This window comes from Siphateles boraxobius, unplaced genomic scaffold (assembly GCF_051911475.1).
Source record: "Siphateles boraxobius isolate OS27281-9 unplaced genomic scaffold, OSU_SipBor_1 17, whole genome shotgun sequence".
In the NCBI taxonomy this organism is placed as follows: domain Eukaryota; kingdom Metazoa; phylum Chordata; class Actinopteri; order Cypriniformes; family Leuciscidae; genus Siphateles; species Siphateles boraxobius.
This window is the reverse complement of record NW_027508777.1, coordinates 1,493,044-1,517,423: the sequence shown is the minus strand read 5'-3', so window position 1 is coordinate 1,517,423 and position 24,380 is coordinate 1,493,044. Positions and strand designations below refer to the sequence as shown.

At 36.6% G+C, this 24,380-nt stretch overlaps 2 protein-coding genes across 6 annotated transcripts in view; both read left to right on the top strand.

Annotated features, from left to right (window-relative positions):
• The first annotated feature begins 812 nt into the window (after positions 1-812).
• On the top strand, positions 813-12,663 carry poglut1 (protein O-glucosyltransferase 1). Of its 3 annotated transcripts, XR_013204790.1 has the most exons (12): positions 836-1,150; positions 1,540-1,630; positions 1,722-1,865; positions 1,953-2,088; positions 8,686-8,807; positions 8,990-9,049; positions 9,127-9,226; positions 9,860-9,918; positions 10,030-10,197; positions 10,987-11,043; positions 11,183-11,254; positions 11,386-12,663. XR_013204790.1 is itself a non-coding variant. In XM_077232257.1 (11 exons), the coding sequence occupies exons 1-11, from the start codon at positions 1,075-1,077 to the stop codon at positions 11,540-11,542; spliced, it is 1,170 nt and encodes a 389-aa protein (XP_077088372.1). In that variant the 5' UTR covers positions 813-1,074; the 3' UTR covers positions 11,543-12,663. The 3 variants fall into 3 exon arrangements, 1 of the variants encoding a protein (XP_077088372.1); XM_077232257.1 differs by lacking the exon at positions 11,183-11,254 and having other exon boundaries at positions 813-1,150; XR_013204791.1 differs by lacking the exon at positions 11,183-11,254 and having other exon boundaries at positions 10,822-11,043.
• A 272-nt stretch (positions 12,664-12,935) lies between these two features.
• Positions 12,936-24,380, top strand: part of timmdc1 (translocase of inner mitochondrial membrane domain containing 1) — a 168,382-nt gene continuing 156,937 nt past the window's right edge. For 2 of the 3 annotated variants that reach the window (XM_077232267.1, XM_077232265.1), the window contains exon 1: positions 12,936-13,035. In XM_077232267.1, coding sequence (XP_077088382.1) covers positions 13,004-13,035 — 32 coding nt within the window. In that variant the 5' untranslated portion in view covers positions 12,936-13,003. Of the gene's footprint in view, positions 13,036-20,339; positions 20,462-24,380 lie in introns of those variants that run through there. The other variant, XM_077232266.1, reaches the window with a different exon arrangement.

The window sequence follows — 24,380 nt, the reverse complement described above, 5'->3', positions numbered from 1 at the left end:
AAAATAAATGTCTGATTGAAGGCAAAAGTATTTACGATCCAAAATGTAGCAATAAAACTATAAGAAATGTGTTTCAGTCAAGAAGTCTAATTACCCTGCGAGGGAATTTTTTTTGGAATTCCTTGATAGAAGAGATTAATTGGATAAAAGCATGGATCTTACCTTATAAATATTGTATCCCCAACCACGCGAAAGAACTACACTTAAGAATTTTGCACAATATATACCCCACCAACGAGATCACATCTAAATTTGGCAATGTTCATTTGAATTGTAATTTCTGTAAAAGTTGTACTGAGTCAATTGATCATCTTTTCTTTAGGTGTTCCCTTGTCAAAGAATTTTGGTTTGAACTGTCAAAACTCCTAGCTACAAAACTAAAAAATTGATTTAGGATGCAGTGGTGTTGAGCACTTCATCCTAAAAAAACTGGAAATTGATTTAACATTGGGTGATGTAATTTGTTATTATTCGCATTGTAATCATAAAATAGAATATATCGGAAATATTTTTACTTTATTGGCAAAATATTTCATTCATAAATGCAAATATTCTTTAAGAGTACCCAAATTAAATATTTTTCTTTGTGACGTTAATTATTTTATTAAGACACTAAAAATAATTAATATCAAAAAAAGTGGCAAATTTGTGAAAATGTATGATAATATGTTGAGTGATATGTAGTTTTATTTACTTCCTCTGTGTTTTTTTTCTCTATTGTACTTTATATTCAAATGTTTTTACTGTCTCCTTTTACTTATGCTGTCATCTGTTGTTATCTGATGTTCTTGTGTCAATAAAAAAAGAAAAAAGAAAAAAGGGGGCTGATCAAGAACACATCCGGGGATTTGAACTGGACTCGGCAGATATGAACTTTGAATTGGAACAGTTGGGCAGCGACTGATGACGTTTCACAAGTCCACAAGAACACAAGTACAGACCATAGACAGTAAAAGAAACAGACACGAACGCATATTGAGAAACGGCCGGAGACTTTTAATATAGTGTCAGACCAATAGTACGTTGATCGATTTCTCCTCAAATCGACCAAGTCCAGTTAATCGATGCAGAAAAATGGAACTGTCGTGGCTGCTCATAACGTCTTTAATTCTTTTGTTGAATGGAGTTGAAATTTGTCTTTCTGATAACGGTGAGAACTTGCAGAATTTTGTTTTGATGCTGAGAATTATCTATCATTTGGGCGGTCGTTTTTTTAATTTGTGAATCGTCATACTTTACGTTACGTGTGTTTCTGTATCTTAGCATTAGCGTCTCTGTAAGGTTAAACCCTGCAAATCTGTTAATGTTTTTTTGTTATTCTCTTTTTGAAAATGCAGCATTTCTCGTTATAGTTGTCTACGGTCTGTGTCTTTAGATTATATTTAATGAACAGTGATCATCATAACGTTTGTACACACTCTGTGTGAACCAAGTTTTTAATTTCGAGACACGTCTGAGATTTCTTTCTTTTTCTTTCTTTCTTTCTTTCTTTCTTTGTTTGTTTGTTGGTTTCTTTCTTTCTTTCTTTCTTTCTTTCAGAAAAACGTTGGCATTCATTCATCAGATGGATCACAGAAGCTACACATATTTACCAGCCATGCAGTCAGGAGAACTGCAGCTGTCATCTGAGGTCAGCAAATATAAAGAGTATCTTACAATAGAATATACAGGTTGAAAGACTGTATAATGTAGACTTTCCTCCATCACTCTTTTGATTGCAGTGTCATGAAAGATGACCTCAGGCCATTTAAAAATGGCATATCTGAGGGGCTCATGGCAGACACAGTCCAAAGGGGTGTTGGTACGCACTACCAGATAATAGGTGGTAAGCTGTACAGAGAACAAAGCTGCATGTTTCCAGCAAGGTTGGTGAAGTATAATTTTTTGTATAATCATGATCCTGTCATGTGCACGTAGGTGCTGAATATCAGCCAATTATCCTTTTTTTGCAGATGCAGTGGTGTTGAGCACTTCATCCTAAAAGTTATTGACAGGTTGCCAGATTTGGAGGTGGTGGTTAATGTGCGTGACTATCCCCAGGTTCCTGGATGGGTTCAGCCAGTCTTGCCTGTACTTTCCTTCAGTAAGGTGTGTGTACCCTGTACCCCAACAAAGTGCCTAAGAACAATCTACTTAAATTGATTTTCTGGTATATCAGTAGCTTGACTATATTAAGGCAATTTCCATTACTTGCATTACTTGTGACTCCGCCTTTAGATTATTATCACTGATCCACCAGCACACCCTGTTAAAACAGATGATTAATAACTGCATTAGGGCTGCAACTAACGATTATTTTGATAATCGATTAATCGGACGATTATTTTTTCGATTAATCGGATAGAATTTAAATTAGATTTTTTTTTATTATAACTAAATAAAACCGTAAATCAGAGTATTTATGTGTAAAAGTGTACTTTAAAAAGTGCAAAAGCCACACATTGAGTTTTACTAATATCAATATTTGCATTGTTTTTAATGATAATTGCTGATGGCAAGTTGACAAACATGATTATTGTTAAAAAAAATGATATCCAACATATTATGTTTTAACACAATTTTTGTTAAAACAAATTTACACAGACATGTTGTTCAGATGTGAATATCTGAACTAAAAACAAACTAAAAACATCTAAAATATATAAAATTCATTTAATTCTTATTTAAAATTAATTATATATAAGGAATATAAGGATAAAGAATATAATATATATTATATATAATATATAAAAGAATAATATAAGGATAAATTGATTAAATAAATATAGAAAGACTGAAAACAATTGTGTGAATGTAGAGCCGCAGTAGATCGCGTTTGAAAAACAATTAAAACTTAGTAGACAAATGCTATAAAAAGAGAACGGAATGGAGGTAACGTTACCCAGCAAGCTAACAGGCTTGAGTAAAGGACAGGAGAAATTATGCATTAGTGCACAAGCATTCGCTGAAAACCACTGAGTACAGTGACTAAAAAACAATATTTTACTGCTGCTGTTATTAACTGCCTTTGTATTTAATGCTTCACTTTGTAAACACTGTTTTAATTTAACCTATTTCTGCGGTAGCGCTATTTTAATCCATCACTTACGTTGCGAGCGAACTGATTGCACAACCTGATGCTCGAGACAAAATACAGACATCCCGGAAGTCCCGGGAGTCTCCCGCATATTGATTGCGGCCCTATGATTGCGGCTCCCTGATGCCCGCGAATTAGTTCAAACTCCCGCGCATGCGAGACAGAAGAGACTGCTCCAAACCGTGTAGCGCGCGCGCTCGGCAGAGCGCCTGAGGGAGAGAGACCTTGCGTGTGTGTGCGTACCAGTAAACGCTCCCCGTGACGTAAGCAGACCAACTAATCGATAATGACATTCGTTGACAACGATTTTCATAATCGATTATAATCGATTTTATCAATTGTTGCAGCCCTAAACTGCATTATGCATGCCCCCTGAACTAAGTGCTGAGGAGCTTTTGTATGAGTTTAATTCTAAATGTGAGAATGTCTTAAATACAGTAGCTCCAGTAAAGACCTTAAAACCTAAGCCAAGAGTTGACCCTTGGGTTGACGATAACATACCTTCCTTGAGGCAGTCCTGCAGAAAAGCAGAACGTAGATGGAAGAAGGATAAGCTTCATGTTTCCTTTGAAATGCTAAGTTATTCGCTGTTAAAATACCAAAAGGCTGTTAGAGCAGCAAGATCTGATTATTTCACAAAACTCATTACTAAAAATTATCACAGACCAAGAACTCTTTTTACTGTTTTTAATTCTGTTATTAATCCACCTGTTTATGAGTATCCTGATAGATCATGGACATGCGATGACTTTCTTAATTTTTTTGTGAATAAGATCAATGACATTAGATTGGGGATATGCTGTCCTTCTTTTGACCCGTCTACCTTGGTGGCTTGTCCGGCGGAGCTGAAGCAATTTGAACCTATTTCTCTTTCCCATCTGCAGGAAATAGTGGGTCAGTTAAAGCCGTCGGGCTCTTCTATGGATTGTGTCCCTCCTTTTCTGTTGAAAAAAGTTATTGATGCTGTGGCGCCTTATCTGTTAAACATTATAAATCAATGTCTGGAAACGTCCATGGTACCAGAAGCATTGAAACATGCTATAGTTCGACCGCTGTTAAAGAAACCCAACTTAGACTTAAATGTTATGGACAATTTTAGACCAGTTTCGATTTGCCTTTTATTTCTAAGATTTTAGAGAAGATAGTTTTGAAACAATTGCAGAGTTTTCTGGATGAAAATAAGGTATTTGAGCTTTTTCAATCTAGTTTTAAAATATACCACTCGACAGAGACTGCACTTCTGAAAGTCCTAAACGATGTTTTAATTGCTGCCGACTCTGGGGTTTCGACTGTACTCTTACTATTAGATCTGAGTGCTGCCTTTGATACGGTTGATAATTCTATTCTTCTTGCTCGTCTGGAGCATTGGGTGGGTATCAAAGGTCCTGCATTAGAATGGTTTAGGTCTTATTTGTCAAATAGGAAGTTTAGGAAGTTTAATATTGGGGAATATATGTCAAAGACTGCTTTTCTGTCTTGTGGTGTCCCGCAGGGTTCCATTTTAGCTCCAATTCTTTTTTCGCTATACATGCTTCCACTGGGTCTATTTTCAGGAAACATGGGTTGTCGTTCCACTGCTATGCGGACGACACTCAAGTTTATTTGTCCCTAAAACCAAATTGCGATGGACTGGAAAAAATCAGGGCCTGTATATCTGATGTGAAAGCTTGGTTATCTCTAAAGTTCCTTAATTTTAATGAAAATAAAACCGAAATTATAGTGTTTGGCTCATCATATTCACTTAGGCAAGACTTCTAACAGGTACTAGAAAACGGGACCATATTACTCCAGGGCTACGTCATTTGCACTGGTTGCCTGTACGATATCGTGTGGATTTTAAAATTCTTTTGTTGGTTTTTAAATCCTTAAATGGTCTGGCCCCTACTTATCTTTCGGACCTACTGGTAGAGCATCGTCCAGTTATGTCTCTCCGGTCGTCAAATCAGAGATTTTTAACTATACCGAAATCAAAGGTGAAGAGTAGGGGTGATCGCGCGTTTTCAGCTGCGGCTCCAAGACTGTGGAATGCGTTACCTTTTAGTATTAGATTTGCTCCATCCTTGTCTGTTTTTAAGTCTAGGCTAAAAACCTATTTGTTTGATTCAGCATATGGCTAAGGATGAAATGTATTGTATTTATACTTGTCTTTTGTATTGATGTAAAGCACACTGGTCAACCGGTGTTCTGTTTAGTAGTGCTATATAAATAAAATTGACATTGACATTGACAACTAATACTTAGTTGAAGCGTCCTTTTTTTTATTACAACAGTCTGGTTTCAGTTGGTACATTCATTGATTTAGGAATATTGTCCCTCTCTTCTTTGCTCCAGATCTATTAAATTGCAAGGGCATCTCCTGTGCACAGCCCTCTTCAGGTCCCCCACAAGATTCAGGTCTGGGTTTTGGCTGGGTCATTCCAAAAACATGAATCTTTCTTTGCTGAAGCCATTCTTTTGTTGATTTAGATGGTGAAAGTTCTCTTAGCTTTCTAGCAGATGGCAAAAGGTGGTGTGCCAAAATCAACTGCTACTTGGAGCTATTCGTAAGTCTCTCCTCCTCCACTGAACCCTCAGTACCAGCTGAAGAAAAGCAGCCCCAAAGCATGATGCTGCCACCACCATGCTTAACTGTGGGTATGGTGTTCTTTTGCTGATGTGCTGTGTTGATATTGTGCCAAACCTACCTTTTACAATTTTGGCCAAAAAGTTAAATCTTGGTCTCATCAGATAATTTTTCCACTTAGTTTTGAGAGACTTTAAGAGATATCTTTAGCCGGGATTCATTCAAGCAAATTCAGTTAAAAACGCAAGTGCAAATATTATGAGACCTAAGCATCATTGGTTCTAGCTTGTGTGGATGGAACACATTATTTTTAGCAACGTTTATGACTTGTGTGGTAAGGTCTGTTCGTTCACCTTTTTCATCTCTTTTGTAGGCAAAGTAATGCCAAATGTGTCTTCTACTGACCCCTTTATTAATTAGCTTGGGGCATGTAGAGCAGGACCGGGAAGGGGTGTGCTGAGAATTAGAATTTAGGCACAGATAGTGTTAATCTGTTTTGTACAATCTGAAGGGGGATGTGTTCAGAAATTTGAGGAAGGATTTTTCTTTTATTAGCAAAAAAAAAAAAAACGCGCTATGTTAAACTGAATGTATATGGCAAACTCTCTGCATAAATAGCAACACTGAAATACGAATGTGCTGTTTATCTTTTGATCGGTTAGGGGGCCATTCACACATAACATGTTCCCTTTTGAGTTTGGTTCTCTCAACATTGCGCCAGTAGCTGACACTAGGGGTGGGCAATATGGCAAAAATATGATATCATGATTTTTTCAGGAAAATCACGATTCACGTTTTTTTTTTTATCACAATTCTTTTTCAAGTTGGTTTTACTATTTTGCAAGTGACTGAGCATTACAGCCAAACTAATGACCCTATTTTAAAAACAAAGCCTTTGGTAACAAAATATATTTAAAAAAAAAGGCAGACATTTAGGCCAAAGTGGCGAAGATAAAGATATTTGTCATTACTTTCTTTTTTATTAAGAAAATAAGAACAAAGATACACAATACACAAATGAAATAAACAGTGTTTTATTTTTTTCAGATACAGTAGGTGTAATTAAATGAGCAAATATTAAATTAAAACGCTACATAGACTTAACTGTATAAATTATACATTGATTCTTATTAAAGCTACTATTAAAGTTCTCAGTTAGTGAGTGATTTTCTCTTTGTGTTTTGTTGGTTTATTAACATTAAATTATGACAATTTTAATTTTTGGGGGAACTATCCCTTTACTCTCTCAAGTTGTTTTAAACCCAAATAAGTTTCTTTCTTTTTTGAAAATAAAAGTTATTTTGAAGATTGTGGGTAACCACATTACTGTGGGTAACAGTTGCTGGTCCCCAGTGTATAGTTTTTTCTCCTGTGAAAGTCAATGGAGACTAGCAACTGTTTAGTTACCCACATTCTTCAAAATATCTTCTTTTGTGTTCAGCACAAGACAGAAATTAATACAGGTTTGGAACAACATTAGAGTGAGTAAATAATGACAGAATTTTCATTTGTTTGGTGAACTATCCCGGACAAGCGGCAGCATGTTTACTATTAGGCTACTGTCGCTTTAAGACCGGCACGAGAGGCATCTAATATACATACATATAACGCACGCACCAGATTTTCTCTCAAATGTTTGCTTTCACTTTAGACATAACCAACTGACTGTGCCAACCAACCACATTTGCGGTGATCTGCCATGTAAAAAGCACAAATTGCTCCAGCTCCTCACTCATTCAAGCATAAGCACCGGCTGTGCCGCTGTTTTTCAAATGAGTGTGTAGTGTTGCTTATTCTAGCCACTATCTACACTGGCGCTGCCACCGGTCATATAATGATGTTTTCAGTGCTCTTCCTCTGCACAGTGCTCTGTGCGACTTGTCTAGCCCTGCCTCAACACCCTTGCATAGAGCCTGAGCTAGCTATGAAGAGAACTCGTGGCCGAAACGCCATCTGTCCCCAACACGAGGAAAGTGCCTAGCTTTGTAGACGGGTCGACAGTAAAGTCTAACCGCTCTCTTATTCCCATCAAGGTTTCCCTGCCTATTGCAGGTGTTGAGATCATTTGTTGCCTTTGTGCTATGACTGTTCCGCTGTGTGGTCTGACAAAGCTAAAAGACAGAATACAGAAAGTGCTTCTTTATCAGAACTCTTTTCTCTTGTACGATAAGAAAGCCCCTGCGGCAAGTATATAAAAAGCACAAAGTGCTGCAGCCTTTGTCAGAATATAGGGAGGCGTGACGTGATCTGCTGGGGACTCCAGAGAGAGTTCTGGAAACAATAAGAATGGCTACAGGGTACATTTCTTCTGCCTGATTCCCCATTTTTAATATCTGTCGTGCAAGCTCTTAAAATGCCACGGCGTTACGAGTGCATTATCAGAACGCTCCCTCAGACTGTTTGCTAAAAAACAGATCCTCTCGCGGTTTGGCCGGAGGATATTTATCTCTGAGCATCTGGAGAATGCCTGCTTCAATATTCAGATCATCATGAGTGTTTCTGAGGTTGCTTTATGGGCACAGTGTTCCATTTCACAGACACTTCAAATGGACAAACTCATTGTACATTCATTGAAAGTTTGAACATGGCTCTCTCCCCTCTAAAATTAATAGTTCACATGCTGAATGATCTGGATGATTGACTGATCATGGTTCATTCTGAGAGTGTTTAACCTGCACAGACTTCTGCTTCTCAACCACTCAGAATCCCCTGCTTAGGGACTGGAGCTGGGTTTTATTTTCATGCCACCTTTCACAGGAGCTCTCCCAGTCTGTTATGTACACTCCCACTGAGTTCGAGCCGAGAAGCCTTGAAGAGCTCTCAGGAAACAATCTGACAGATCACACATTTGTCACAATTGGTTTTGCATCATTTTGGGTAACACTGTCGCATAGCTGTGAAGTTCTAAACAAAAGTAACAAAATGACAAAAATCATGATATTGAACCACTTGAAATATAATATATACAAATGTTTTTCCAGTACCTGTATGACGCACAACCTTAATGACCTGTATTAGTACAGTTATACTTTTGTTCACTGTTTAGACGCCAGACTACCAGGACATCATGTACCCTGCATGGACATTCTGGGAGGGAGGTCCTGCTGTATGGCCCATCTACCCCACTGGACTAGGCCGATGGGACCTCATGAGGGATGACCTGAAAAAGTTGGTAACAACTTAGAATATTTAAAGTCTCATTTCTTTTTAAAGTCTGATCTCATCCCATCATCACAGTATATTATACAAATCCAGATTTAAGAATGCTTGAGAGTATATAGAGGATTAACTCCATTGTAGTAATTTTAAGGCCATTAGATGTATTCTAATTTTTAGTTTACACTCTTCAGATCAGCTGCACGATGGCCCTGGAAGAAGAAAAGCCCAAAAGGATTCTTTAGAGGCTCTAGGTCTGTTGTGTCTCCAGCATACAGTTCAATGCAGAGTTGTTTTCAGCAAAGCTGATCAGTTTTTCCAATGTTTGAAGGACCAGTTCAGAGAGGGACCCTCTGATCCTTCTCTCAAGGGAAGCCCCTGACCTTGTGGATGCAGAGTACACCAAGAACCAGGCCTGGAAGTCAGAGAAGGTTTGTTTACTCTTTTAATATACAAGGCATGTAGAAATAATCTAGATTATGTAGAATTAAGTTAAATTTGTGATGAAATTGAAGTAGCAAGATTTCTTGTGACATACATCCCAGTGTAAAGGATTATCGGAAAAGAAAAAAAATGCAGGGTGGAGACTTCTATTTATCGGTTGTTGGTTGGATTTTGAGATGTGGGCATTTGTACTCCAAAGTGGAGGCAAATGAACGTGAATTTTGCTGGGACTGGTTTAAGAGAACAAAATTATTAGAAAAGTCCTGTATACGTCACCAGACAGATGTTATGACATTTTGATTAAACATTGTTATAATCAATGCCTAATTAATTATTAATAATTATGCCCAAAACGTGTAAAAATTAAAACTTATTCATGGATAAATTGTTCACAATAAGATCAATAAAATGCATTTAGATAATAGATTTTTCATGTCATGCCAACCAATAAAATTGAGTAAAAATTTGTATTAAGCAGTGTACAGGTGCCTACAAGGACAAGCTTGGCAAACACTAATCTAGACTAAGCTCGAAAAGCTTTAATATTTTCAGCTAAATTAAAATATATATTTTTGCCCTTTGTTATTTTTGAACTTCTGGTTTTTTTTTTTTTTTTTTAGGACACTCTGGGTAGACCCCCGGCGAAGGAAATTCCCCTAGTTGAACACTGTGAATACAAGTATGATCAGCCTCATTTCTGCTTTTGCAAGAGCTGTTGCACTGAATCAGATGTCCGTCAGTGAACCAGCATTTAAGATATTCTGTTAAAGATTGTCTCGATCTCTCTCAGATACCTCTTTAACTTCAGAGGTGTTGCTGCTAGTTTCCGTTTGAAGCATCTGTTCCTGTGTGGCTCACTGGTTTTTCACGTCGGGGAAGAGTGGCTTGAGTTCTTCTACTCTCAGCTCAAACCTTGGGTTCACTACATCCCTGTCAAACAGGACTTGTCTGACCTCAGGTAACTTAAACATTTTACTCAGGCTAGCTGATATCCAACCTTTTCCTTAACATACAATTTCCCTTTGTGCCTACTGTGATAATTATGTTCTGTGTGTTTTATATTCGCATGGCTTTAATTCTATTAACTGATTAAAGAGAAGTTTGTTGTTTTTGCAGAATAAACTTAAAACACCCAAAATGCGATGACTTTTCACTAATAATATATTACAAATGAACAAAAACGACTAAATCCATTAATTTGGAACTGAAAATAACAGTATTACACACAAATACAAAGTTCCATTCATTACTGGGCTTTACATAGTTAGTTCTGCAAAGTCCTACGATAAAACAACCACAAGGTTTTACTTTATAAAAATTTAAAAAATCTGTCTTGAAGTGAAATATCAGACATGTGAGCAGACCTAGCCCAAAGGGTTCAAATCTAAATTAATGCTCAAAATATTTTGCATTTCACAAAGTATGTTATGGCCATATTTTTGTATCAAATGAAATGAGTTAAAGTGCCAATTTTGGAAAATGTTGAAAGTCTATGATTAGGGGGATATACAGTATGTAATCTGTGTATAGCATCTTAAGCTGAAAATGTTGTCATTGTTTATTCACTCTCATTTTGTTCCAGACCTGTTGAAGAAATGTAATTATCATCAGACAAACAAGGGAATTGAGTGAAATATTATTCATAGAAATGTCAATGAGAACACCAACAGAGAACCGCCTCATTTCTTTACTCATGTTATGTAAGTACTGGACAATTGAATTTATTTATTTTTTGATTGTTTGTTAGAGAGCTACTTCAGTTTGTGAAAGAAAATGATGCAGTGGCTGAAGAAATTGCTATGAGGTAACAATTGTTTAAGCCTTTTAATGATTTTATTCTGTCATTGGTTTGTCAGGCATATACAGCTTTAAAGGGATAGTTCACCAAAATCATTTACTCACCCTCATGTTGTTCAACCCTGTATATTATTTTTCTTCTGTAGAAAATAAAAGAAGATATTCGTTTGGTTACCAACATGCATCAAAATATCTTTTGTTTTCTGCAGAAGAAAAAGGTGTGTACAGGTTCGGAAGGATGTGAGGATGAGTAAATGATGACAGAATTTTCATTTTTGTCTGACCTATCCTTTTAAAACATTGTCTGTGAAAATACTTATAATTTATATTTATGGCTCTATTTCTTTAGGGGCCAGCACTTAATTCTGGAACATCTCCGTATGGAGGATGTGTCTTGTTACTGGCAGAGATTGCTCACTGACTTCAGCAAGCTGCTCAAATACAAACCTAAGAGAAAATCAAACTACAATCAGATCTTTCACAGAGCCAGCCGATCTGAACTCTGACTTGAAGAAATGAATCCTGACAAATATCTCTGACTATCGATATTGCTCGAAAGGTTAAGGCTCAAAGAAGGTTTTAAAATCAATTAAACGTGCTTTAAACTACCATATAGCAATCTACCTATTTAAAAGGGGGGGAAAAGACCCTTATCCTCTGGATGTCAGCAATATTGCACATCTGAAATATGTTTGGAATATGCTTTGTCTTCTTCATAGCATTCAGCAGTCTCAACACAACTTCTTAATGTCATACATAGTAAGTTTGAGGTATATATAAGTCTGTTACAGCTGCAATACATTATAAAAATAATTGTTTGTGAAATGGTATAACATACAACAACCTGTCAAAAACGTTTCTTAAAAATTAACTGTTTCATTATGGTCTTGGTGTAAGTTGTTGGGATTGTTAAAGTACTGTACACTTCTCTTCCCTCATAATCAAAGTGACTCAACATGATCAACAAGTTAGTTATTGTTTCAGTGCACACTTTTTTTCCCCTGTCAGATGTTTTGTTAGTTTGTAGATATTTTTCAATTGCAGATTTATGTGGTTACTAGTTAGTGGTAACAATCATCTACCATAATTTCTAGAGGTAGCATAAAGGACCAGTTATTTAAAGAGTAAAAACTGGAGCCAGTTCAAATACACTTTCAATACACTTGTTACATGAAACAATGTCAATAGATTAATTTGAACCAGTGCAAAATGTCTTTTTTGTTGTGAAAAGGAATCTCCAGGTCCAGATTATTAGTATTTTAGGATGAACTGATACCAAGTTTTCTAATAATTTTTTTATAGGAATGTAACATGAATTCTATGTCACTATCAATGCAAAAATACCATCAAAATCCAAGTACAACAGTATTAGGTGTATTTGTATTGAACAATTAAGTGCCACTAAAGGAACATTTGAATGTAAAACAGTTTTACAAAATAGAGCCAAATTTATACTGAGGCGTTGAATATGCTCGAGTATTGCTGTAGATAATTGTCTGTAGATTTGAAATTGTTTTCAAAGTCATTTTTGTATATCAACCAGATCTAGTGTGGAGCAGACCAATAGTCAAACTAGTCAGTTGTGCCAATAAAGGTAATCATCACCAATAAAAGTTTTTTAAAATCATATATTATTCCTTTTTATTTTTAATGTTTTGTTTCTTTGATTCTGATAATATAGCCTAAATGAAGACCCAAAAATGGAGTTAAGTTTCTTCTAATTCGATGACACAAGTGGTGCATTTAGAACACCATTTTATATTTAATATTTGGCATTTAAATATGTAGGTAACCCCTGAATAAAAAAAACATTTGAAAGATCTTTTTCGAGCAAAACTGGGCAAACGTTTTATTTCACACGATGAATTGTTTTAGTCTGCATTATTTGAATTGGGTCCTCCACCACCAGATGGAGCAACCGTACCATTGTGTAAGGAAGACGGTGAACATGTTATGTTGACATTGTAATGGCCGCTGAAGGAGCGCTGATTGAAAGAAGGTGAGATGTGATTTTGTGGCTTTTAGTCTAGAACTGGATTAATTTATGCTAATTTATCATCAATGTCATACTTAAAACTTAACGGTCAACTCTTTTTGTGGAAGAGAATGCACGAGTAGAATTCTACTTAGAAAGTACAATACAACTTGGTAGGCTAACGGTACTTGTTTAAAGCATTCAAACTGCGCCGACAGTCAGCAGATTACAGTAAATTATATCATTTCTCAGACATTCCACGACCCGACAAACGCGATTCAACAATAATACCGGTAATCAGCGAAAACAAGCGTTGAACAACACCGACGAAGTGTCTGGTAAGGCCAATTCACACCAGGCCGACAGACGACAACAGACACTTCATCTGGTTTTGTCGGATCTGTGTGTCTGTCGTAGTCTGTTTGCGTCTTTCGGAGCTCGTTTTTTCTGTGGAATTACATTTGTTTCTAAAAAAAAATGAACATAATAAAACTGAACGTAACTTGACAACACCGAACGTAACTTTTTCAGAAACTATCAAAAATATGCCATTACAAAAGAAGACAAACAATGAAAATCGCACAAATTTAACAGGCTCTTCAAATATGCTTCATTCATTCTTTGTTAATGTTTTTCAAAGAATCGTTTTCGCAAATCGTGGATTCTGAATGCATTGCCACAGATTTCGCTTACGCTTCCCAGTTTTTCGTTTGCTGTTTTGGGACAAACCTCTCGTGGGGGTGGGCTTAACAGTGATCTATTCCGATTGGATAGTGAGCTTTTGATGGACAGGTGCTCTCTGACCTGGAAGTACAGACGTCACTCAGTAGCGCGCATATTAGAAAGCTTTCGCGGTGATTTGTAATACGTCGTGCTTTGTATTACCAGAGAATAGGCTTGTTTGAGATGAGCAAAATCTGCGCAGAACCTATCACCGGTGATCAGTTCGTAATGCATGCCGTTTAGAAATGTGTCCGAGTGCGGTCCGCCTTGCTCTGATGTCATGCTAACGTGTGTCAAAATACTCTCGCGACCGCAAGGCGCACTTGTCGGATTCTGCGAGAAGGGTATTCCTGCACAACCGGAGGCTGCAGTTTCGTGATATGTCCAGCTGCAGACCCGCAGCATCACCAGTTTCAGAACACCCAGCGCCAGAACCGGAAGTGAGGGAGGGGCTGAATTATTATTATTGCATTGTAGTTATTTTTGCAAGAATGTAAGGACAAAATGGGCCTGAGAGTGAGTTCCTCATTTGATACATTGTAAGTTAAATTTATACAGGATTGTTGTGATAAAATGGGCCTAGGGGTGAATTGGTCATTTGTTGTATACATTTTTATTGTTTCTTTTAAAACAATGCCGAATTTTCTCTCTCTTTTTTAGATTTTTGACATTATTATTTTACATAAAGAAAAATGCATGCTGCACATGTTCTTGTGAAATAAAGTATATTTTATATAAAATGCCCATACGTTTTTTTTTATTAAACAATCAAAACCAGGCATTGCAAATTCATATTAACAACACATACCTTCAATATCACAACAATTAAAATTTGTTGTAAACACAATAAATAAATAAATAGAAAATAAAATATCACAGAGGTCTAATCAGTTATCAAATTGTATATAATTTTGAAAACCTCCAAGGCTTGTCTTGTTTTTATATCTTTCAAAGCTTTCTTATACAGAGTTAACTCCTTCATAAAAACCAAAAACAAAGGTCTTACCTTCATAAATCTACACTTATGTATAAACTGCTTAGCTAAAACAATTAAACTGTTATACATTAAAATGCCCATAAGTTTCAAGCATTATTTTTCACCATCATGATCAGGAAGTAACTCTCATAATACAATGAAACGGATAACTCTATACAATTATATTACACAAAATCAATGTTTTAAAATGCTTATTGTACTGTTCCTTAATGTATGATTATAACATATGTATAAAGTTTGACGTTTCGTGTGTAATAAAAGTATGCTGTTTCGTGTCTAAGCAAATTACGCTCCAAAACGTTAGGTGGCGTTACTCGGTTTAGAACGTAAGCTCCGCCCCTCCCTTCCGGTCCTGGCGCTGGTGTTAGAACGTAAGCTCCGCCCCTTACTTCCGGTTCTGGTGCTGGGGTTCTGAAACTGGTGGTGCTGCGGGTCTGCACCTGGATACTATAGGAAGTTTCAGGACCCCAGTTTCAGGAACCTAGTTTTCTGTTACAGTGCCACCTATCGAACTGGATCACCGAAAACACTCATCATTTAACCCCTTTCGTGGCAAAGATCACAGACGGCCCCAGATTATTGTTCAACATTCATTATTCGTTAAAACATCACACTCTTATTTGATCTGGACAAACTGAGCATCATTAGAAATATTTCAAACTCCAGCTTCCATAGTTGACCACTTTTTATGATAAAACTGGTTTGCAGTGACATTAATTTCTTAATTTATGACAGGAGTGCAAAAATTAATCTGTAACGTTCATTATTTTGAATAGAAATCATCACTCATAAAGCAGTCATTCACGTCTTCTCCGGTTTATTTGTGTTCACATACATACAGCATCCGCCAGGGCTCTTAGTCCAATGGTGCACATATTTGGAGAAATAATGATTTTCATGTTCCACTAAATTATGCGATCTGAAGCTCAAACAGCGAACACAGTGAGATATGTCTATGGATCTATCTCTCCTCTTCCTGATTTGCGTCAGTTCTCTGCGCTCTCTTATTCGTTATAGAGCTGTCAATCATCTCACGTGGTTGAACGTGACAATATTAGTATTGCTAAGCAAGGTGTAGTCATTAGCTGCATATAAAATGCTATATAACATATTTCAACATCTTTTTTTTTTTTTTTTTTTACTTAAAACCATTTTAAACTGCGACCGGAATATGATACAAATACTCGATGGTGGTCTTAAGTGAGTTTTAAGTAAAAGTGTAATATTAATATTTTAAATGTAGCTTGATGCTACTTGCTCTAATCCACCTGCTGTAGGAGCTTTTCTATTCCATAATCTTCTTTGTTAATATAAATATATAAAAAAAAAAATCTTCTTTTTTTTTCTAACAAGACTTAAGATAATAGGTGGATCTTGATACTATGTACAAACTAAACCACCTGGATCCTAGAACTGCGGTCCTGAAACCACTGCCGCCACTATATCATCCAGTTCGGTAGGTGGCGCTGTCACAAAAAACTAGGGTCCTGAAACTGCGGTCCTAAAACTGGGGTCCTGAAACTGCAACCTCCGGTTGTGCAGGGACATACTACTGGATTCTGCAGTCGTGCGCAGTTGCTCTCCACCGACTGCGCTGATCAAAAGCATAATAATAATAATAACAATACATTTTATTTGTAATGCGCCTTTCTCAGTCTCAAAGCGCTACAACATGAACAGAACAAAATAATCAAACACGAAAATAAAAAAAAATATATATAAAGGGATCAAAATACATAAAAATAATACAATTATAAATTAAAAGCTTTACCAAAAAGATGTGTTTTAAGAAGTTTCTTAAAAAAATCCACAGAGACAGCATCCCTAATAGATGTGGGTAGTGTGTTCCATAACTTGGGTGCATTATAGAAAAAGGCCCTCCCCCCCATGGTTTTTAATTTACAACGAGGCTGACACAGAGAAATAGAGCCAGCAGAGCGGAGAGAGCGAACGGGAGTGGATGGAGTAACCAAGTCACAGATGTAATCTGGAGCCAACCCATGTACTGCTTTATAGGTTAAAATAAGAATTTTAAAATCAATACGTGATTGAACTGGAAGCCAATTTAGTTGCTGGAGCACGGGCGTAATATGATGGCGTGAGGATGTATGAGTCAAAACACGTGCGGCAGAGTTCTGAATATATTGCAACCTCCTAATAGAATTTGCTGGTAGACCCGCAAAAAGAGAGTTACAATAATCAAGCCTTGATGTGATGAAGGCATGGATAAGCTTCTCAGCATCAGGCCTAGAGAGAAATGGTCTAATACGTGCAATGTTCCTCAGGTGGAAAAAAGCAACCTTCGTTATGTTTTTAAAATGTGAATTAAAAGTTAGCTGGGCATCAAAAATCACACCTAAGTTACGTACCTGACCAGAAGGGGACAATTGCGTATTGTGTACTGAAAGTTTTAAACTCCTTACATTTACTGACATTAACTGGAGTGCCAATTAATAAGATTTCAGTTTTGGAGCAGTTTAGTTTTAGAAAGTTGAGTTTCAGCCACACTTTAATTTCCAACAGACAGTCAGAAAGTTTAGAAGAGGCAGAATTAAGATCGGGCTGAGAGGTGATATAAATCTGCGTGTCATCCGCGTAACAGTGATAGCTCAGGCCATACTTCTGAATGATCTGCCCAAGAGGCAACATATAAACACTAAATAAAACAGGACCCAAAACTGACCCCTGAGGGACACCCTGACTCAGGGGCACAGTCTGAGATCTGTTAGAACCCAGGCAGACAAATTGGGAATGATCTGAGAGGTAGGATTTAAACAAATTTAACACAGTTCCAGACAGACCTATCCACGTATGCCATCTGTCCAATAATATGCTGTGGGATATGGTATCGAATGCAGCATTAAGGTCTAACAAAACCAGAATGCCACAAGCCCCAGAGTCAGCTATAACGAGGAGGTCATTCAGGACCCTGACTAGAGCAGTCTCTGTACTGTGTCCTGATCTAAACCTGGATTGAAAAGTTTCTAATAGGCTATTCGTACAGAGATGAGTATGGAGTTGGCCAACAACCACACGCTCAAGCACTTTTGCCAGGAAAGGTAAATTGGAGATGGGTCGATAATTTGACATATCGGTGATATGCATGATGGGAAAAGCATGATGGGAAACAACTTGCTGACAACACAGCTTAATGTTGATTGGTTTAAACAACCGTTATGTATTGTTCTCTTTTAAAATGTTTGATTTTAAAACTCGGATATCATGTTTTATGTGTATATGTTCGATGTGAATATTCCCCAAATCTCGGACAGTGCGATCTCTATTGTTTATGCAATGTCATTTTATATATATATATACAGGTCCTTCTAAAAAAATTAGCATATTGTGATAAAGTTCATTATTTTCCATAATGTAATGATAAAAATTAAACTTTCATATACTTTAGATTCATTGCACACCAACTGAAATATTTCAGGTCTTTTATTGTTTTAATACTGATGATTTTGGCATACAGCTCATGAAAACCCAAAATTCCTATCTCAAAAAATTAGCATATTTCATCCGACCAATAAAATAAGTGTTTTAATACAAAAAAAGTCAACCTTCAAATAATTATGTTCAGTTATGCACTCAATACTTGGTCGGGAATCCTTTTGCAGAAATGACTGCTTCAATGCGGCGTGGCATGGAGGCAATCAGCCTGTGGCACTGCTGAGGTGTTATGGAGGCCCAGGATGCTTCGATAACGGCCTTAAGCTCATCCAGAGTGTTGGGTCTTGCGTCTCTCAACTTTCTCTTCACAATATCCCACAGATTCTTTATGGGGTTCAGGTCAGGAGAGTTGGCAGGCCAATTGATAACAGTAATACCATGGTCAGTAAACCATTTACCAGTGGTTTTGGCACTGTGAGCAGGTGCCAGGTCGTGCTGAAAAATGAAATCTTCATCTCCATTAAGCTTTTCAGCAGATGGAAGCATGAAGTGCTCCAAAATCACCTGATAGCTAGCTGCACCTGTAGCCCATTTCCTGCACACGCCTGTGCACGGTGGCTCTGGATGTTTCTACTCCAGACTCAGTCCACTGCTTCCGCAGGTCCCCCAAGGTCTGGAATCGGTCCTTCTCCACAATCTTCCTCAGGGTCCGGTCACCTCTTCTCATTGTGCAGCGTTTTTTGCCACACTTTTTCCTTCCCACAGACTTCCCACTGAGGTGCCTTACAGCACTCTGGGAACAGCCTATTTGTTCAGAAATTTCTTTCTGTGTCTTACCCTCTTGCTTGAGGGTGTCAATGATGGCCTTCTGGACAGCAGTCAGGTCGGCAGTCTTACCCATGATTGCGGTTTTGAGTAATGAAACAGGCTGGGAGTTTTTAAAAGCCTCAGGAATCTTTTGCAGGTGTTAAGAGTTAATTAGTTGATTCAGATGATTAGGTTAATAGCTCGTTTAGAGACCCTTTTCGTTATATGCTAATTTTTTGAAATAGGAATTTTGGGTTTTCATGAGCTGTATGCCAAAATCATCCGTATTAAAACAATAAAAGACCTGAAATATTTCAGTTGGTGTGCAATGAATTTAAAATATATGAAAGTTTAATTTTTATCATTACATTATGCAAAATAATGGACTTTATCACAATATGCAAATTTTTTGAGAAGGACCTGTATGTATATATATATATATATATATATATATATATATATATATATATATATATATATATATATATATATATATATATATATATATAAAACACATAGCCCACCTGTATGTCTGTATTCAAGAAAAAATGATTGATAAACACTTATTTGGAATGGAATTAAATAACAAGTAGGCCTACTTTGGGTGTCTTGTTCATTATATTTATTTTCATGTAAAAGGTTGCAGTTCCACTCTGGCTCCATATGAGGGCGCTCACAGGACGAGTGCAGAATGAATGGAGGTCTATGGAGCTATACCCCTAAACATCCACTTTTCTCAGGATATAATTTTTTGTCTAGTAATTTGAATGTTGTTTTCGAAAGGAGATGCAAATAAATTACAGATTACTGGGTGTTAGATTTGTTAGGTTTTAGATTTTATTAAAATGGCAATGACGTCATACACATCGTAAGACAAGAGAACTGCTTTACGGCAATCCTCCAGTCACTGTGGTGCTTTCGCGATCTGCACTTTCTTTTCTCTTGAGGCATCGACAACGCCGCTGACACAGGTAAATACACGTGTTAGAAGAGTTTTTGTTCTGTTGTTTTAAAAGACGACGCCGAAAATACTTTGGATGCCACTATGCCATCAAATCGGTATCTCTGGACGTAATCAGTCCTTCACTGACCAATCAAAGTCCATTAGTAGAATGCTAGCGTGTTATGGGCAACCACAACTCAACCTGTAAGAAATCGAAAGGACATAAGTACTCGTTCATTCAACTTTGGACCTATAACCCATGTTGAACTTGCAAAATCTACATTCAAATCTGAGATTTCTCAACGGCAATCGTGTGAAAGAGACAAATTTAGCCGTCTAGCCCCATAGACTCCCATTAATTTTGCAATCGGACGGTCGATCCCCAGTGGAACTCTGGTGGAACTACAACCAAAATTCGGTACAATTGGACTTAATAGGGAGTGGCCAGGCTTTCCTTAGACGGCTTTGGTATTACTATGTAAATAATATTTGACCTTCGATCGTCTCAGTCTGTAAAGATGAGCTCTCAGGAGAGACACGGAGCGGCATCATCTTCCTCCTCCGCTTGTCCTTCAAGGCAGCTTGAAGTAAGTTCGTGTTACTGAAGTAACCAATAACATCGATAAAAGTTTTATTCATGTACAGTGAATTTGTGGGTTATTATTGTCATTCACAAGTTTGCAATGCACAGTGTAAAATAAAGCCCGAACTGTTGCACACTGTACATGAATAAAACTTTTATCGATGTTATTACTTCAGTAACAAGAACTTACTTCAAGCTGCCTTGAAGGACACGCGGAGGAGGAAGATGATGCTGCTCCGTGTCTCTCCTGAGAGCTCATCATCTTTACAGACTGAGACGATCGAAGGTCAAATATTATTTACATATTTAGCAATACAAAGCACGACGTTGGCATACAAATCACTGCGAGAGCTTTTTAAAAAAAAAATTTATTAATAATTTACAGAATACAAAAATGAAGATCCATAAGCCAGAAAAGAGAGCCAGAGGTTCAGGGACTGATAGGCCTATATATTACATCACACTTGAATTCAGAGAAAGAAAGAAAAAACAAATAAATACTTAACAAAAGTAAAAAAAATAATAATTATACAAAACTGTTTTAGTTCAAACTTTTAGTAGCCTTTTTGTTACAAGAGGTAGATAAGGATTTTATATAGATCTTAACATCATTTTGAAAGTGAGAAAAAAATTTGCAAGCAAAATAATTAAGTAGCAAAGAAAAAAAAATTATCATATTGCTTCAAAAATGAAAAACCCAAACAAAGCATCCTGCTCATAAAATGAAATAAAGCTCATAGTCTTTATATAGTTTACAATGAACTTACAAATGTCTTGCCAAAGTTTTCTTGTATGATCATAATGCAAAAAAAGACTTTAAGATAGTCTCTGGTTGTGAATCACAAAAACTACAATTTGTATACTTCATTTAAATAAAGTGAACCATGAACGTTTTAACAGGATAATATCGATGAATAAGCTTAAAATAAATCTCTTTTACCTTATTTACCTATAGGTACTTGTTAGGGAGCGTCCAAACCTTCTTCCATTTAAATATTTTCCACTAATGTGTTCCATTTTGTAGCAACAAGAGGAGTGGAAACACTATCATTGAGAAAGAGAAAACGAATATCTCTATTATTTTTTAAAGTAAATTTAAAACATATCCTGCCTACATACGTGTCAGTCGGGTCTGGGAGAGGCATTTCAGAACTTGTCAAAAAACCTAAATAGCATAATGATACCATTACGGATAGCACCAAATACAGTGGCAAACTGTTTTGGAGTAACAGGAATATTATAATGAGAGAAATTATTGATAAGTAAATAAGTAAGCATCCTGATTAAATAATTTGCTAACCCGATTGATCCCAATCACCCCGAGAGCTTTTTTCTTTTTCCTTTTTTCTTTATTAAATCTTTATTAAATCTTGACGATACAAATAGTAAGAACATACAAATAGAGTCATTAATACAGAAAACAAAATATTAAACAAGAACAGAGCCAGGGGGAGTTTCAAATAAATATATTAAAGATAGAGCATAACTGAATGGTTTTAGCAGCCTTCTTATTTTTTGAATCATAGATGGATTTGATGTACTGTTCCGCCTCCCTATCAAAAGCAATACAGGAAGGTTTAAAATTATTAAATTTGGCTTTGTGAATATGATATTTCCCTAAAATGATCAATGGATTTATTAGGTATATTTCTTCCTGTTTTTTACCCTTGTTAACGTGGAGACCAAACAGCACATCCCTCCATAACAAAGAAAAATCAGCAATAAGTTTAACAGTAATGTATTGGGACAATTCTTTCCAGAAAGTGAAGGTATAGGGACATTTCCAGAACAGGTGTACCAAAGTTTCTGGACATACTCCACATAAAGAACAGTTAACACATATGTCAAGTTTAAACCTAAGGAGATATTGCTTAGCAGGATAATACCTATGTATAATTTTGAAAGAGACTTCTCCTACTTTATTCAATCACCGCGAGAGCTTTCCAATATGCGCGCCACTGAGTGACATCTTTACTTCCAGGTCAGAGAGCACCTGTCCATCAAAAGCTCACTATCCAATCAGAATAGATCACTGTTAAGCCCACCCCCACGAGAGGTATGTCCCAAAACAGCAAACGAAAAACTGCGAAGCGTAAGCGAAATCTGTGGCAATGCATTCAGAATCCACGATTTGCGAAAACGAATCTTTGAAAAACATTAACAAAGAATGAATGAAGCATATTTGAAGAGCCTGTTAAATTTGTGCGATTTTCATTGTTTTTCTTCTTTTGTAATGGCATATTTTTGATAGTTTCTGAAAAAGTTAGGTTCAGTTTTATAAAGTTATGTTCAGTTTTTTAGAAACAAATGTAATTCCATAGTTTTCACCAATTTAACTAACTTAATCGGAATTAGAAAGTCTGAGAAGTGACGTGTTGTAATCTGGTGACCACTGACGTTGGTCTGCGTCTGACGGTGCATTATGAATTGGCTATTAAATACATGCTTCTCTGCTCTTGTTTAGAATTTTGTGTTCGACTTTTTGCCTACCTCCAAAGTAGCGTTCATATTGTCTTTTTACTATGGTTTACTAATGATTTGATTTGAGTGAATTGTGGCGTGTCTTCGAATGTATGTTACGGCTGGCATTACTGGGTGATTCTGCAACTACAGGCACTTTTGTGTCCTTGGCCTTTTTTTTGTAAATAAATAAACAAACAAATGCATTGTCATTATGAAGTTCATGCTCCAACATCCTAGTAACCACCAAATCTTGCCCCTTTTTTCTTTTAAAAATGCTTTTGCAAGGCTGTTTATTAGCAGATTTTGGAGTTTTATGCTTGTCCCCAACCCAGAGTGGCTCTCTTTGAATGTTAAAACTTATATTAAAGGATCGATTTAAACATATTTCTAACATGTTTGTCTTAAGGACAAATAAAATAATATCATACCATAGAAATTCCATATATCACAATTTTAAACAATTTTTGCAATAAAATAAGTCTGTCCCTAGGTTTTCTGTCAGTTCCACCTCCCTCAACAAAATTCACCTTAATAGATCCACCTTAAATATTTTATATACTTGGTAACCATCGAAATAATAGTAAAAAGGACATATTAGTTGTAGATGAAACTTCAGGCACATGTGCTCTTCAGCACAAGAAAATAAATCAAGGTAACTCAAGCTTTTATACAGAGTATTTTTATTCAGCATCATTTCCACCTTGGCTGTAGTTCGGTTGAATTATGTACAACAAATATGAAAATAATGTATGTTTATTACGAGTAAGCAACATACTAAGTCCCAAAGTAGCTAAGCCTGACATGAGGGTAACAATATTGCAGACAAACTGCTAAAATGTAATTTCCACCTCTGAGAAATTACAGGCATAGCTTTGGACATGATATATGCCGTTTGTTGTGCTATTTGCATGTAGGGCTGAAACGATTCCTCGAGTTACTCGATTACAAAAATTCCTCGAGGCAAAAACTCTGCCTCGAAGCCTCGTTAAATTCCTATGACGCGCACTATAGGCGCGTCGCAGGGATTCAATTGTTTCACACGGACCTGTTCAAGAATCAGAATCAGAATCAGAAAGAGCTTTATTGCCAAGTGTGCTTGCACACACAAGGAATTTGTTTTGGTACTGAGGCTTCCAGTGGACATATACAAATACAACATGAAACATAATACTACAAATTATAAGAATAAAAAATAAAAATATAAATATATGAGAATAAAACTATCACAGTTGGGTTTAGTCAGAATAGACATTTTCAGATTTACAGATTATGAACCTATTTACAGTGTTTTGAATATTATAAATAAATAAATCTACATATAAGTATCACCTGAGTTGTGGGATATTGCACTAAACAGTGGGAGTATTGCACTTACAGGCATATGCCTTGGGAGGAGTGTTAACTGTTCAGGAGGGAAATGGCCTGTGGGAAGAAACTGTTCCTGTGCCGAGATGTTCTTG

Excerpts from the sequence above, each read along its gene's own strand:
- poglut1 (XM_077232257.1), top strand. The coding sequence starts at position 1,075 with ATGGAACTGTCGTGGCTGCTCATAACGTCTTTAATTCTTTTGTTGAAT. Across the intron at positions 9,050-9,126 it reads GGATTCTTTAGAGGCTCTAG|GACCAGTTCAGAGAGGGACC; the intron begins GTCTGTTGTGTC and ends CAATGTTTGAAG. Across the intron at positions 11,044-11,385 it reads GCTGAAGAAATTGCTATGAG|GGGCCAGCACTTAATTCTGG; the intron begins GTAACAATTGTT and ends CTATTTCTTTAG.